We start from the raw sequence: 12,500 nt of genomic DNA on the forward strand, positions 1-12,500 counted from the left end.
ACTCTAAGTGTGCAGAGTATTACATATATTCATTAAACTAACGTTTTACCACCATTATGGTGAAGTGTAAGCACTTGCTCAGCACACACAGGAGAAACAAACAAAAAAAAACTATGTAAAATTCTCCCTGAAGAAAAAAAAAACCCTGACAGCCAGTTAAATGAGGTCAAAGACGGAAGCAGACAGTCTGGACTTTTAGTCATTTCTTTGGGGATTTCATCGGTACTGCAGACTCACTGAGCTGCACATGTTCTAGGAGTGCAGTTATTATTAACGCCCCACCTGAGGCTGATGCTGTTCCAGTGCTTATGTTTGTGACAGTTCCAAGACATATCTTGGAGAAAACAATAATGTAGCTACATTCTGAGCATCAGTTCCAGTTCCAGATAGTACTGTTACTATATTTTTGTTGTTTCATAACCAGTTCAGATGCATGTTTTAAAATCTGAAATGTTATTTAATGAATTCCAGTGGCACTGTAGCAGCATTCAATTGTCGTGAGTTTTATCAGTGCCATCTTGTGGCCACAGATGACATGGAGAATATTTTTGGTTTGTATATCATTAAGTCGCAGGACCAACCAAATTATTAGCATATAACAAAAATCAGGAAATACAAAAACGTTTTCATGCTGAACTGCACCAAACGTCTGCAGATAAATATCTGGACATTTACCCGAGTCAAAATCAAGAACCAAAAAAAGTTCATCTCACGTTCTACTCCTTCTTACCAGCAGAGGTGCTGCGGGGCACAACAGGCAATGGATCTGAGACTGCGTTCACTTTGGGGGTGAAACCTGGCACCACTGCTGTTGCTGTGCTGATCTCCCTGAGCAGACTGCTGACCCCCTGGGTGGACTCCTTCAACAGGCTGCCAATACCTTGGGTGGACTCCTTGAGGAGGTGGGAAACAGAGGAGCCTCCTCCTCGAGTCACTCCGCCGTTCAGATCATTGTTGTCGATGTTGATGGCGAACAAAATAGAGTTCAGGCCTGAGTGGAGCAAAGAGACAAAGTCTTTAAAGTGAACCAACTTCTGCATGTTTATTACAGGGGTGAAACATGTAAACACAAACTCACCTGCAGCCATGGTGGGCAGCATGCTAGCTCTTTCTTCATCAAGAATAAATGCCCAGTCTTCGTAATAGGTTCTAAAAAATATTATAAATAAAATTATTATAACTCTGATAAGTCAAATATATATGATTAACTTATAGGAGTAAATAGAGACACATTATCCTACTAATATGCAAATTTGTTTTGCTGAAAGTGTAAAAATGCAAAAATGCTGACCCCAGACGAGGGCGGTCAGCCAGCAGCATGTGCAGGTAGCGCTCCAATGAGTGCTCATTGAGGGCACAACGCAGCCAGGCCCGACCTCGACCCAGCTCAGAGGAAATGTGCCGCAGGGAGTAGAATCTCTGGAGCTCGTGACGATTCAGCTGCTCCTTCACATAGAACCAGAAGGTCAGCTCCGCTGCAGGGTGAAGAGTAAGAAAAAACAAAAAACAATGACATGAGGAGGAGGTGAAGAAGAGGAGGAGAGTTAAAGCGTATAAGAGGAAAAAAGTAAGGAAATCATAAGGAAGGTTGGGGTCAAAGGGAAACAAAGCTGAAAGGTTAAACCTTTGTTCCGTCATGTCTATAAAAGTCAGTGGAAATATCCAGTCCAATGGCCTCAGGATACTGTGCAACAAATTCTTCATTTCACCTTCAATATCCTCATGTACCACTGGAGGTCCACATACCTATGATTTGGAAACTAGTTTAAAAAAATCAACTAATTTATGAGTTGGGCAGAAAGGGAACAAAAAAGATATGATTAAAAGTTAGATGAGGGTGAGGTAAGGTGAGAAGAGATGAGGGAAGAAGGTATGGAGGAGGGGGGAGGGAATTAGTTCTGGCTCATTTATAAGAAATAATAATGATGTGGAGGATCAAACACCACAACGATGTCCCCTGACTCAGTCAGCACATCTTCACACTCTCATTAAAGAATAACCACTGCCCCACCAGTCAGCTCCGTCCTCACATCCTGCCTGACTCCTCTCCCCATATTCAACACTCCCACCAGGCCGACAGCTTTTTATTAATTTCTACAAGTCACAAAGAAAAAAAAAAAAAAAAAAAAGAAAAACACCATAACTCCAACATGGACTTTTTCTAAGATGAAAGACTGGGCTTCCAGTTTGAACAGATGGGGGAGTTTGTACCACATGATTAGCATGTCATTAGCATGTAACCTTCAGCTCAATGTGCTGTAATAATGTCTTAAGAACTCGTTTATTAATACATTCTAAAACCATGATTTTCACCACAAACTTTTCTTAAAATTGACAGTAAAACAGATAAAACGGTCACAAGGAGAACCAGGTATGGCTAACTGACATTAGCATAAAATGTAGCTGGAGAACACTATCCATAACATACATGGTCAGTACGTACTAAAACACGTAAAAACTGCCAAGTTCTAAACTTGTGTGGACCTGCGGGGGAACAGTGCTGCACGTACTGTATGGATGGAAGCAGATAACTTAACTTCACTTTATTGTCTGATGGCCTGGACAGCCAGAGTGTGCATGTGATATTATCCTTATCCCCCAGGTAGGAGCTTCCTGCTGACACCCCTGCCTCCTCCATGCTTTCATGACTCTGTGAACAAGCAGCCCAGCCACCCTCCAGCAAGGTTACAGCCGTCTTTCATCTCCTCCTTTCACAGAGGTAAAAACCTGCGGCTGGAGTCAAGTTTCCGACCTGGTTTTCTGACTTGAGTCCAGAGTTTAATGGAGCGCAGCTCCTCACGCAGTGAACCAAACAGAATGTTGAATAAAGTACCTGCTTCTGTTTTGCTGCTGAAGCCTGCAGCCTGCTTGAGTGCGGCGGCGGTCAGGGCGAGACCTCTGCTTTTCCTGAGGCCGTGCTGCAGAACGGCTTCAAACTGTGCGCACAAACAGATCACCCTGCAGGGACAATTACAGGTCAATGTCAGGGAAGGGACAGGTGCAGAAGTGCTGAGACAAATAGTTCAACCAAGAAAATTATTAAAGTCAAAGCTCTGTTAAAAGGTGACTAAAAGTAAGATGAGACCCCAATAACTGTTAAATAATCATGACTACAACTTGTATTTTAAACAGAATTATTCATGTAAAGATTTTTTTTTATTTCAATATTTAATATTTATTCTTCTCTCTCCACAATTAAAGTCAATTTGTGGCAAAGGTGTGGGACAAAGGTTTAAGTGTAGTAATAGTTGTATTACTTCTTTACTTTGTTCTATATGTATAATGTATATACTGTATATTCTGTTTTGCACAACTTGCACTGCTTCCTGGTATATTTTTACAGTTCATTTACAGCTCACATTACGAGGTTGTTCGTATATATTGTTGTATATATTGTTGTATTGTATATACATTTTGTTGTCCTGTTGTGGTCCATGGTGGCTCTGTGGGAGCACCCTCAATTCCGTTGTACCCCCGTGGTATAATGACAATAAACACTGTTCTATTCTATTCTATTATTCTTTGCGGAACATGTTTCCTCATCGAAGGACGGCTCAGCCCTTCACATGAAGTGACCTGGAATCAGACAAGTAAAGCAAACAGCCTCGTGGTTTGCTGTGCAGACACAATCCAGGTCTAACAACAGGGTTTCTTGGTGACGGTCAACAGCTCATACCTGCTGTCTGTGTCTGTGGCAATCTCCTTTCTACCTCCAAAGCGGATTTGGCACTGAATAGATAAGAGAACAAAGACCTGAATCAGTAGGAGCAGCTACAGAATGACAGGCTGGTCTGATGCAGCAGTACACTGGACCATACTCTAACACCTACAGTGAAGCACTTTCACAGCCATTATATTCAACAATTCAAGGCTTAATTAGCTTAAGTTTGGATTAAGTTATTATTACTACTATATTCATATAACTTTATTTATAAAATCATTCCTATTTAACTGACATCACTGCTATTATTTGGTTTCTATTTTATTTTGTTTTTCTCTGTTGCAGATTTTTCTAAGTACATGGCCTTTTATAACAAAAATGTGATGATAACAAAGCTGAGGGAGACGTCTGAGAAACATGTCGTAAATGTTTACATCATTAAATCAGACACCTTTTGGAATCGTGACATCTGTCCTGCAACTTTTGACTCTTAATAAGAGCTGGTGACCCACCTGTTTGACAGCATCCAGCAGCCTCTCCAGCAGGTGTTGTCTCTTGGTATCATTCTGCTGAGTGCCTGCAACAAAAAGAACCAAGTCAAGACATATTTCTCAATGGATTTCCCAGTTCAAAATATTAGAATTGGCAGTATCTTAAATAAACATAAACAACATAAGAGTAAAGGAGAAAATGGCAATTCATTTGTTGTGATTTTTCATCTCCTTTTTTTCTGCCTGTTTAAAAATAGACAGAAGAGGAACAAGCTGTTATGGCCCACTGCAAGCTTTAATCAGTTGGTGTTTGTATGACAGCATCTTAAGTTCAGTAAATCAGCATGCCCTCTGTTGCTAAGATAAACATGCAAATCAATAAAACAATGACAGTTACATTTGCAACATTTACAGCAGCAGTGTGCACTGCAGATCCAGGAGCTGTTTTATTTCAAATGTTCAACAGGGGGGTTGCACCCATCAGGAGGTCCATAAGATACAGAAAGGAGAGGTGTGAGTTTTTTGCCCTAAACTATTAAAAGCTAGTTAGAAGAGCTAAAAGGTAGCCTTGACATGCAATGCATTGGTCCATCTGGAGAAAATGTGGTCAACATTTTGCAAAAACCCAAATGGATAGAAAGTTTGTTGTGTTTAATTTGAAAATAGAAAATATCACATTTCATCTGCTAGTGGGAACATTTCACTTTCCTTTCTGTTGACAAGTCAAAACACGTGTCTTTAGTTTTGGAGGAAAAAACGAATTTCTTTTACTTTTATTTATTTTGAATTACAAAATCCAATTTGATGTAGAGACCGTAAACTCACCGTTCATCGTGACTGACATTCTGCAGTAGAAGAAGTGTCATCCAGGCTCAACACTTCACCTCCTCCTTCGTATCCATCAACCACACAGCGACTCCATGCTGCTTCAGCGGCCGAGCTAGGAACACCCGACCCCGGCTTTAAGACTGATGAAGAGCCGGTGAACAGAGGGGCCTGCTGGGAGCTGTAGGACTCTGTGGCGTGTAGGAGCAGCGGAGGAGAACCAAATACACACAGGAGTGTGCACACGGTCACCTGGAAGTATCTGTGAGAAGTGTGGTGGACTGAAACGCAGTTGTTTTCAGTACGGAGCCTGTGACACTGCGAAAAGGAAACGGTACCGACTCAGCAGGTCACATGACCAAACACACGGCTGTCATATGACACCCGAGCATTGCATGGAAATGTAGTCTTTATATCAAGAAGCCTTAAAACGCGATGAACCACTAACACGTTACGTCGCAATTAACGTGTGAAGTGAGTTTCACGTTGAATATATTGGCCAACTGAGGAGGAGGAGGATAAAGGTTGTTTTAGGGACCGTCATTAAATTACTGTCTTCAAACGAAAGTAAATGTGTTTTTGTTATACAGTATTTAGCCTTCACGTCTGTGACACGGTGATCTCAAACAATGGTAAATTATTTTAAAACTCTTTTCGCTCATTATACCACACGTAGTAAACTAAAAAGAATATCATTTTTATGTTTTTTTCCTTACATAATTTAGTAACAAACCAACAAGCTACACATCCACGAAGCACAATTCAGCCTCAGCAGCGACACAATGTACGTCAAATTAAGTTATTAATTTAATGAAATTGGAATATCATTCAAATGACATAATGCATTTAACTTACCAAAACCTCTGATTACTTGTACACACAACCAACCCTTCTCTCTTTCTTTGAGTTCAATTACTGTTGTGGAAATTATCCCCGCGTTCCAGTTCTAACAACAGTTTCTTCTCTATCGCCATTCCTTCTCGTGTTGAAAGTCGAGTCTGTCCTTTCGTATTTTTTTATAAACACTTTAATTAGCTTTATGTTGAAACAGTAGAGGACGCAGTGAAAAAATAATTTTCGAGTGCGAAAGTCGCTGTAGATTTTCTAGATCCGTGACTTTGCGTTCTTTGACCATCCAATCAAAACACTCGAATCATTAACGTAATCGCCTTGGTGTTACCAATTCATAAACTGATTGGTTGAAGAAAATATCTCATTACCTCTCATTTTAGGCTCCAGGTGTGAGCACTACTGATGAAGAAGAAACCGAGAAAAGCCATGTTTTGATGAGCAGACTAGCTACATTTTATAAATATTCATGAAAAATATATTGAAAAATAAGCCACTGATTCTGACACTGGGCAGGTTAGCTGAGAAGGCCTTTATTGGACGGTGAAAAATGAAAATGTTCTCTAGCCTAACAGCTCAGGTCGAACTTTATGTCTCACCTTATTTACAAAATTATGGTCATAATGAACAGGTGAAGCACTCAGTGAGGAAGATGTAGTAAGATGTAGTACACACCCGTTCAAAGTACACAGTCACCTTCAGGAGCTTCTCAGTGAAGTACGCCAAACTGTTTTGTAGATTATTTTTTGGACAATCCAAATGATACAAAAGTAGATGAAGAATTTAATTTTTTTTACATACAGGGTATAAATAACGATAAAATGTGCATCAAACAAACTGGAGATTTCAAAATCAAAGCAAGAACTGAGAGAGTTGTGTGATGTATAACAGTTTCATAGTCCTACTCCCTTACAGGGCGAGAAGTTTCCTTCTTATCAGTCAGATAAGAACATGTGGATCAAATTTTGGAATCCAAGACTTTACTCCGGTCTTATCATTATTATTGCGTGTTGGCAGAACAAACAGAATTCCTGTCTGCAGAATAAACAGTTGAGCAACTTAAACAAATATAAACATCCACAGTTCAGAGTCCCTCAGTGGCAGAACGGGACCATCTCATACAGGCAGTGTCTCTCTGGACGGTACCGCGGTCTCACAAATGTTCGACATCGCCACCTCTGTTTGAGTGTTTGCAGGTCTGTTGCTGCTCTTCCGGAAAGAGTTGCGTAGGCGGCTGGACACACGCCTAACCACTTGGCCCAGTCCTCGGTTTTTCAGCTTCTTAATGCCCACGTCGTCCTCCAGCTCCTCTGGGGGCACGTCAATGTTCCCCGTGTACCAGAAGACCCACCAGATCAGGCTGAGGAAAATGACGATGGCACCGGCGTAGATGAACAAGTCGTGTATAACCAGACCTCCAAACACTCCCACCATCATGATGGTGATGCCCAGTATGTCGTGGACGACTGCGAACCAGAAGGAACATTTGCATCTTCCGACTCCTCCGTAGGTCTTCTCAGAGACCTGCTCTACCTGTACAGGCATGGACATCGTGACAGAAGAGATCAGAGAAACCAGGTCTGAAACAGCAGGTGCCTGCAGCAGCCGAGGTGTGTTCCTGAGTGAACGCCATAAAACACTCTCTGGTCAAAGTCCAGTGTACACAGGAGGTTATCAGCACCAGCCCTGTGAACCTACTGGCTGTTGCAAGAGGAAAGTGTTGCCATAGGTTTATTCACATTTTCTGGTCAAACCCCTTGGCTCCATTGCTTCCGCCTCTGCTTCTCTTTCAGCACAGGGATCCAGACAAGGCCCAGCACCACAAACATTAAACCGATGGAGAGACAGGCAGAGGCCATGGAGTGGGAAGCTTCAGTCTGACCGGAGGAACGAAGCAGGAAGAGAAGTCCACCTGCAGCAGACATGAGAGATCCCATCACTATCACAATGATTGCTTTGTGAAGATAGGACCAAGCTGGGCTCCAATCAGAGGCTGAGTCTGGAAACAGGCTTTGACTCCCAGAGTGGTTGGAGAATGGAGTTTCTTCATTAGCTTCCATTGTTGGTTTTACATTAACAACAACCTAATCAGATGTAGATTTGAAGTCCAGTTGTAGAAGTTCAGGGGTCAACCAGACTGGCTGGAGTGTCCTCATCTATCTCACGTCTCCAGTCTGTGAAGACAGACAACAACAGTCGGACTCTTCTGAGTCTGGTCTGTATCATCTCCCACTCAGTAACTCTGGAAAACATTGTAATCCCAGATGGGCCACCACACCACACCCCCGCTGCAGAGAGATGAGACCACCTACAGACTACAGACCACCTGTTGACAACAATAGTATCACCGCTGATTGGCTGGAGCCTGCACGGTCCCCTGTCACCTTACACCGCGCCTCTGTGAGTTCAGATGTGGGATGGTGCCAGATCTGCACGTCAACTGTGAGGATGTTCAGAGTCCATCCAGGTGTGGCTCATATGAAGGTGTAGTTATTGTACCACAGTGTAATTATTGCACGCGGCAACTGAAAGCAGCAGCTGCACAAACCCAAGCACAGTGCCATCAACAAAGGATGTCACATGATACGGCGGCAGGTATAATGCAGTGACGGAGGTCGACCGCTGTGAGCAAACAACAAGTCAAGGCTAATGCACGTCTGATGTGAAAGCACACAAAAGGCACACAAACAGACTGTGTTCAATAGAACATCAACATGTGAGCGATGATCAAACTCATTCAACAGAAGCTGGAGTTTAATAACTGACTGTTCCCTGAAGGTCAAATGTTCAATGTTTAAACTTGTCAAAATTAGTCAGAGAGACGGCGTCTGTACATTTGAGTGATTACAACTAGACAACCCCAGTAACCTGATCATCTTTCTCAGAACCTCTGTGATATCATGTAAGGTTCCAGCATCTGTGCTAAAAAATAAAAACGAATTCACCAAAAACATACAGCAACATTTAATATTAACTGGACGTCACCACTTCTGCTTTCACTCAGCCATGGAGGAAATACAACTCAAACATCACTTCTCCTGTTCCAAAGTTTATTATCTGCTTCAGATGAAGTACAAACAAACAAGACTGAATACATTTTATATTCTTTTTTTGATTATTACAAACACTCTGGTCCTGTCCTCTCTATCAAATGTCCAAGTTTCATCGTCATTATTTCACTTTAGGCACCTTTCTCTTCACTTTCGACTCGCTCTTGCCGACCGCCATGGTCTTCGTTTTCTTTATGACTTTGCTCTGTGACTTTTTCTCTTTCTTGGCTGCAGCAGGTTTGGGAGCTTTCTCCAGCTGCGTCTTCTTCCTCTTCGTCAGTGGCTTCTAGGAAACGAAAAAAACATGTCAGAGTCACTTAAATGTGTCAGAGTTGTTTAAAATCAGGCAGCTGTGACCAACACTGACCTCAACTTTAGCCTTTTTTTTGGGTGTTTCCATAGGAACCAACTGTGGGATTTTTTCTTCCTCCTCCTGCTCCTCTTCTTCTTCCTCCTTCACTGCAGCCTCTGTTTCTTCAGTCTCCTTGTTCTTTGCCTGCTTTTTGGCTGCTCCAGTCTGAAATTGAGTTTGGAGTTTTGTTTTTTTGTTTTTTAAGATATTTACGCTAATTTTCACGCAGTGAGATTCTCAGACAATTCTGTCAAACCTTTTCCTCGTCTGCTTCATCAGATTTTTCTGCTTTTTTGTCTTGGGTGATGTGAGCTAGGTCTGAGTGGTAGATGGGCAGAGCCACAGACGTCTGACTCTTCAGGTGGATGACCTTCATCACACGCCCTTTCTGCAATAAAAGACACCTTTGGCTAAGGAAAGCTTAAAACTATCATAAATATTGCTTTGCTCCAGCTGTTCAATGTTTAGCTGCCATGATAAGGCTCCTTTCATGGCTTATTTTTCAGCTGAAATACTGGCATATTTGGGTCCTTGATAAAAGTTTTCCACCATTTTTAACACATTCACACACACACACACACACAGGCAGAGGGAAACTTCAATGTGGACTTTTTTTTAAGTGATATGTAGTCAATAAATTCAGGTCTGTTTGAGGCAAAACAGGAACTGAGATGCATTTTTCAAACACAAAATGTGACTTTTCTTACAACCTGAAGCACAGGAACACAAATGAATTCTCTTTAGTGTGTTTCATCAGGGATAGGTTCCCTCTTCTAGATAGGCTTTAAAAAACACGTTAAAAAACACACGTCTCCCAGGCGTCTCCACCAACTCTGAGGAGTTTAATCAGACTAATGACCCTGACAACTGTTGTCTCCAGACCACAGGCTGCTGCTGAATGGCAGACTGACTGGTGCAGTTTCATAGACTCACCATTCGTAGCTTGGCCATCACCGTCTTCACGGCAGCCTCAATATTTTCTGTCAGCTGATCTGCAGTCATGCTGGAGTGGCCGATGCGAGCCATGCTGAAGAAAACGACATAGAGAGAGGGAGACAGAAACAGTGATAACTTCAAGTGAGGTCAACAAAAAAGTGAAAAAGACCACACGACACACATGTTGTGAGTCGATCCTTAACTATTGTGTATCAAAGTTGTAGAGATAGGCTCCACGGAGGGAGGAGGTCCATCTGGATTTACGTTGACTTACTCTATGGCACCAAGCGTGACCCGTATCAAACACTGAGCAGAATCGACAGGGTTGTTGTGCGGTGCTGACGCTAACATCTGACATCAATGATTTGTTCACACTCGCATCTACGGTTAATTACGAACAATTAACACAATGCTGTACGTTTTTGGACTGTGGACTTGGCCAAAAAACCCACACACATTGGAAAAAATATGCAAGAAGATTAACATTTACAGGGGTTTGAACTGCTGCCCTTTAAGCTGTAAGGTTAGTGCACTCACCACTCTTCCATAGATCACATGGTAAAACAAAAAACAAAAAACAAAAAAAAGTTCTACTCACCAGCAGCTGCCTTTATTGGTGACCTTCAGCTTGGATCCCTGGATGATGCTCTGGATGTCTCTAGCCAGGTTTTTGCTCAGCAGGTTCACACACAGTGGCTCTCTGGCAACAAATATATGCAGATTAGCCACGTCTCTATCCTTATGGGCATTATTTAAGTGTGACATGACATCAAAGATCTTACTTCTTCCTCTCGTAGAAATGTTTTCCTAGGTGAGACGGCAGCAGTCGTCGGATGCGATCATCAGAAATGAACATGTCAAAGTTTCCCAGCAGCCGACGCTTGGCTTCATATGGTTTGTACTCAGTCTTTAGGACCTTGTAAGGGATGATCTGTCCAGGAAATAAATGAGTTAAGTGTGAGTAACGTTTGTATAGGAATTGACAAAGAAAAACTTGATTTGTAAAAGTTGAAATAAGGAATTCTGGTTCGCACCTCAGAGATGCTTTTGACCCCTCTTTCCTGCAGTAGCCTCTTGTAAAACCTCTGAGTCTGCTCTGAGGTCATTTTGGGCTCATCTCTGGTGAAGAGGCAGATCTCGTCTGAGTCTGTTTGCTGGCCATGAGGTAATGGACTGAGGATGAGGAAAAATCCCCAGTGTCAGCGATAATGAAAAGAAAAAATGAAGAAAACAGAACAGAAGATAAAGTAGAATGTCAGGGAGGAATTCCTTGTTTCATCAGTATAAATAACTTTGCCGGAGTCTTGAGTTTCTGGTTGTGTGCATGTCAAGTTCTTGAATGTTTGCCATTTTATTTAATGAAGAAAATAGACATCAATTTTAGCAGTGGTGGCTGTCTGAGGGGACACAGTTTGGACTCACATGCGGATGGTCTGAGCCTGTTTGGGAATCCTCCACAGGGTGAAGAGCAGACTGATGTGTTGAGTGTCGTCCAGGAACAGAGAGCTTCCGGAGGACTTGGTTTTCAGGAAGGCTTTCAGAGCCTGGACGGCCTTTTTCACCTGACACACAAATTAATTAACATCTTGTTTTTCAAAAGTATAACATGAACGTTTCTATACAAAGACTCTTCACTACTTCACGTTCTTTTTCTAAAGTTAGCTTCAGCTAAGCTAGGGCTAACTACCCAAACTACCGCCGCGTGTGTACTTAAACAATACACTTTTTAAATTTTTTTCATCGTCATATAAACGTATGATATGCAATGCTATATAATAAGAATATAACTACAATATTATAGTAATAACTGCGTTTTTTACCTGACTTCGATCTAACTCAAATCCAGCCTGTTCAGCCATGCTGTATTCTTCACGTGTGGACCGCAGCCGCGCAGGCGCAATGGGCGTAGTACGTATGTGCTACGTCACAGAACGCTAACTAAAACTTTATGAATATACTGTATATATATATAAAAGCAAAACACGGTGGATTATAAATTCCTTTATTGAATGAAACGCTTACCTTTGTTTATACGAATAAAACATAATCAACTAATCAAAAATAAAAAGAGAAAATAAAAAACTTTAAATATAAAACGTATTTAAGTTCAACATTGCAATGGTTTGTATCTGTGATTTCGACTATAACCGAGGTTTTTCTGATCTTCTCTAAATATATGTAACACTACTATTAGTAGAGCTGTCACTTGTGAAATCATAACCTTGGTTTTCAATTTGAATAGCCTGGTAATTTAGTTGGATGAAACACTGATATTAAACCTAAAAGATATTTCTACCTAATATTTGATAAGAGAATTAAATGTTTAAAAGCCGAGT

At 41.6% G+C, this 12,500-nt stretch overlaps 3 protein-coding genes and 1 non-coding gene across 7 annotated transcripts in view; all 4 read right to left on the bottom strand.

Annotated features, from left to right (window-relative positions):
* Nucleotides 1–6,190, bottom strand: part of snx29 (sorting nexin 29) — an 87,437-nt gene extending 81,247 nt beyond the window's left edge. For 2 of the 4 annotated variants that reach the window (XR_003050320.1, XR_003050319.1), the window contains exons 1-7: nucleotides 4,978–5,316; nucleotides 4,174–4,238; nucleotides 3,677–3,729; nucleotides 2,834–2,958; nucleotides 1,292–1,475; nucleotides 1,079–1,149; nucleotides 731–991 (exon numbers count right to left, since the gene is read on the bottom strand). Coding sequence is in view for 1 of the 4 variants with exons in the window: in XM_008314756.3 (XP_008312978.1) it covers nucleotides 731–991; nucleotides 1,079–1,149; nucleotides 1,292–1,475; nucleotides 2,834–2,958; nucleotides 3,677–3,729; nucleotides 4,174–4,238; nucleotides 4,978–4,996 (778 nt within the window). In the remaining 3 variants the exon portion in view is untranslated. Of the gene's footprint in view, nucleotides 1–730; nucleotides 992–1,078; nucleotides 1,150–1,291; nucleotides 1,476–2,833; nucleotides 2,959–3,411; nucleotides 3,577–3,676; nucleotides 3,730–4,173; nucleotides 4,239–4,977; nucleotides 5,318–5,832 lie in introns of those variants that run through there. The other 2 variants (XR_003050321.1, XM_008314756.3) reach the window with 2 other exon arrangements.
* Nucleotides 6,191–6,591: 401 nt separating this feature from the next.
* On the bottom strand, nucleotides 6,592–7,578 carry LOC103382094 (transmembrane protein 238-like). Its single transcript, XM_008314759.3, has one exon. It carries the CDS (start codon nucleotides 7,375–7,377, stop codon nucleotides 6,943–6,945), a length of 435 nt encoding a protein of 144 aa, XP_008312981.1. The 5' UTR covers nucleotides 7,378–7,578; the 3' UTR covers nucleotides 6,592–6,942.
* Nucleotides 7,579–8,859: 1,281 nt separating this feature from the next.
* rsl1d1 (ribosomal L1 domain containing 1) lies at nucleotides 8,860–12,131 on the bottom strand. The gene is made up of 9 exons (XM_008314755.2): nucleotides 11,985–12,131; nucleotides 11,587–11,726; nucleotides 11,199–11,337; nucleotides 10,947–11,095; nucleotides 10,763–10,864; nucleotides 10,162–10,255; nucleotides 9,485–9,616; nucleotides 9,244–9,393; nucleotides 8,860–9,162 (listed from the first exon to the last, which is right to left on the bottom strand). The coding sequence occupies exons 1-9, from the start codon at nucleotides 12,021–12,023 to the stop codon at nucleotides 8,998–9,000; spliced, it is 1,110 nt and encodes a 369-aa protein (XP_008312977.1). The 5' UTR covers nucleotides 12,024–12,131; the 3' UTR covers nucleotides 8,860–8,997.
* On the bottom strand, nucleotides 10,370–10,503 carry LOC112487434 (small nucleolar RNA SNORA55). Its single transcript, XR_003050496.1, has one exon. It is a non-coding gene; the product is annotated as a small nucleolar RNA SNORA55 (small nucleolar RNA).
* Nucleotides 12,132–12,500: the final 369 nt, after the last annotated feature.

Source organism: Cynoglossus semilaevis, chromosome 8 (genome assembly GCF_000523025.1).
Source record: "Cynoglossus semilaevis isolate Cse_v1.0 chromosome 8, Cse_v1.0, whole genome shotgun sequence".
In the NCBI taxonomy this organism is placed as follows: domain Eukaryota; kingdom Metazoa; phylum Chordata; class Actinopteri; order Pleuronectiformes; family Cynoglossidae; genus Cynoglossus; species Cynoglossus semilaevis.

What these genes read in the sequence shown, in the direction of transcription:
- LOC103382094 (XM_008314759.3), bottom strand. Translation starts at nt 7,377, where the DNA reads ATGTCCATGCCTGTACAGGTAGAGCAGGTCTCTGAGAAGACCTACGGA.
- rsl1d1 (XM_008314755.2), bottom strand. Translation starts at nt 12,023, where the DNA reads ATGGCTGAACAGGCTGGATTTGAGTTAGATCGAAGTCAG. An exon ending in CATTTCTACGAGAGGAAGAA is followed by an intron (nt 10,865 to 10,946) that starts GTAAGATCTTTG and finishes ATTTGTTGCCAG; the next exon opens with AGAGCCACTGTGTGTGAACC. An exon ending in AAAAAAAGGCTAAAGTTGAG is followed by an intron (nt 9,163 to 9,243) that starts GTCAGTGTTGGT and finishes TTCGTTTCCTAG; the next exon opens with AAGCCACTGACGAAGAGGAA.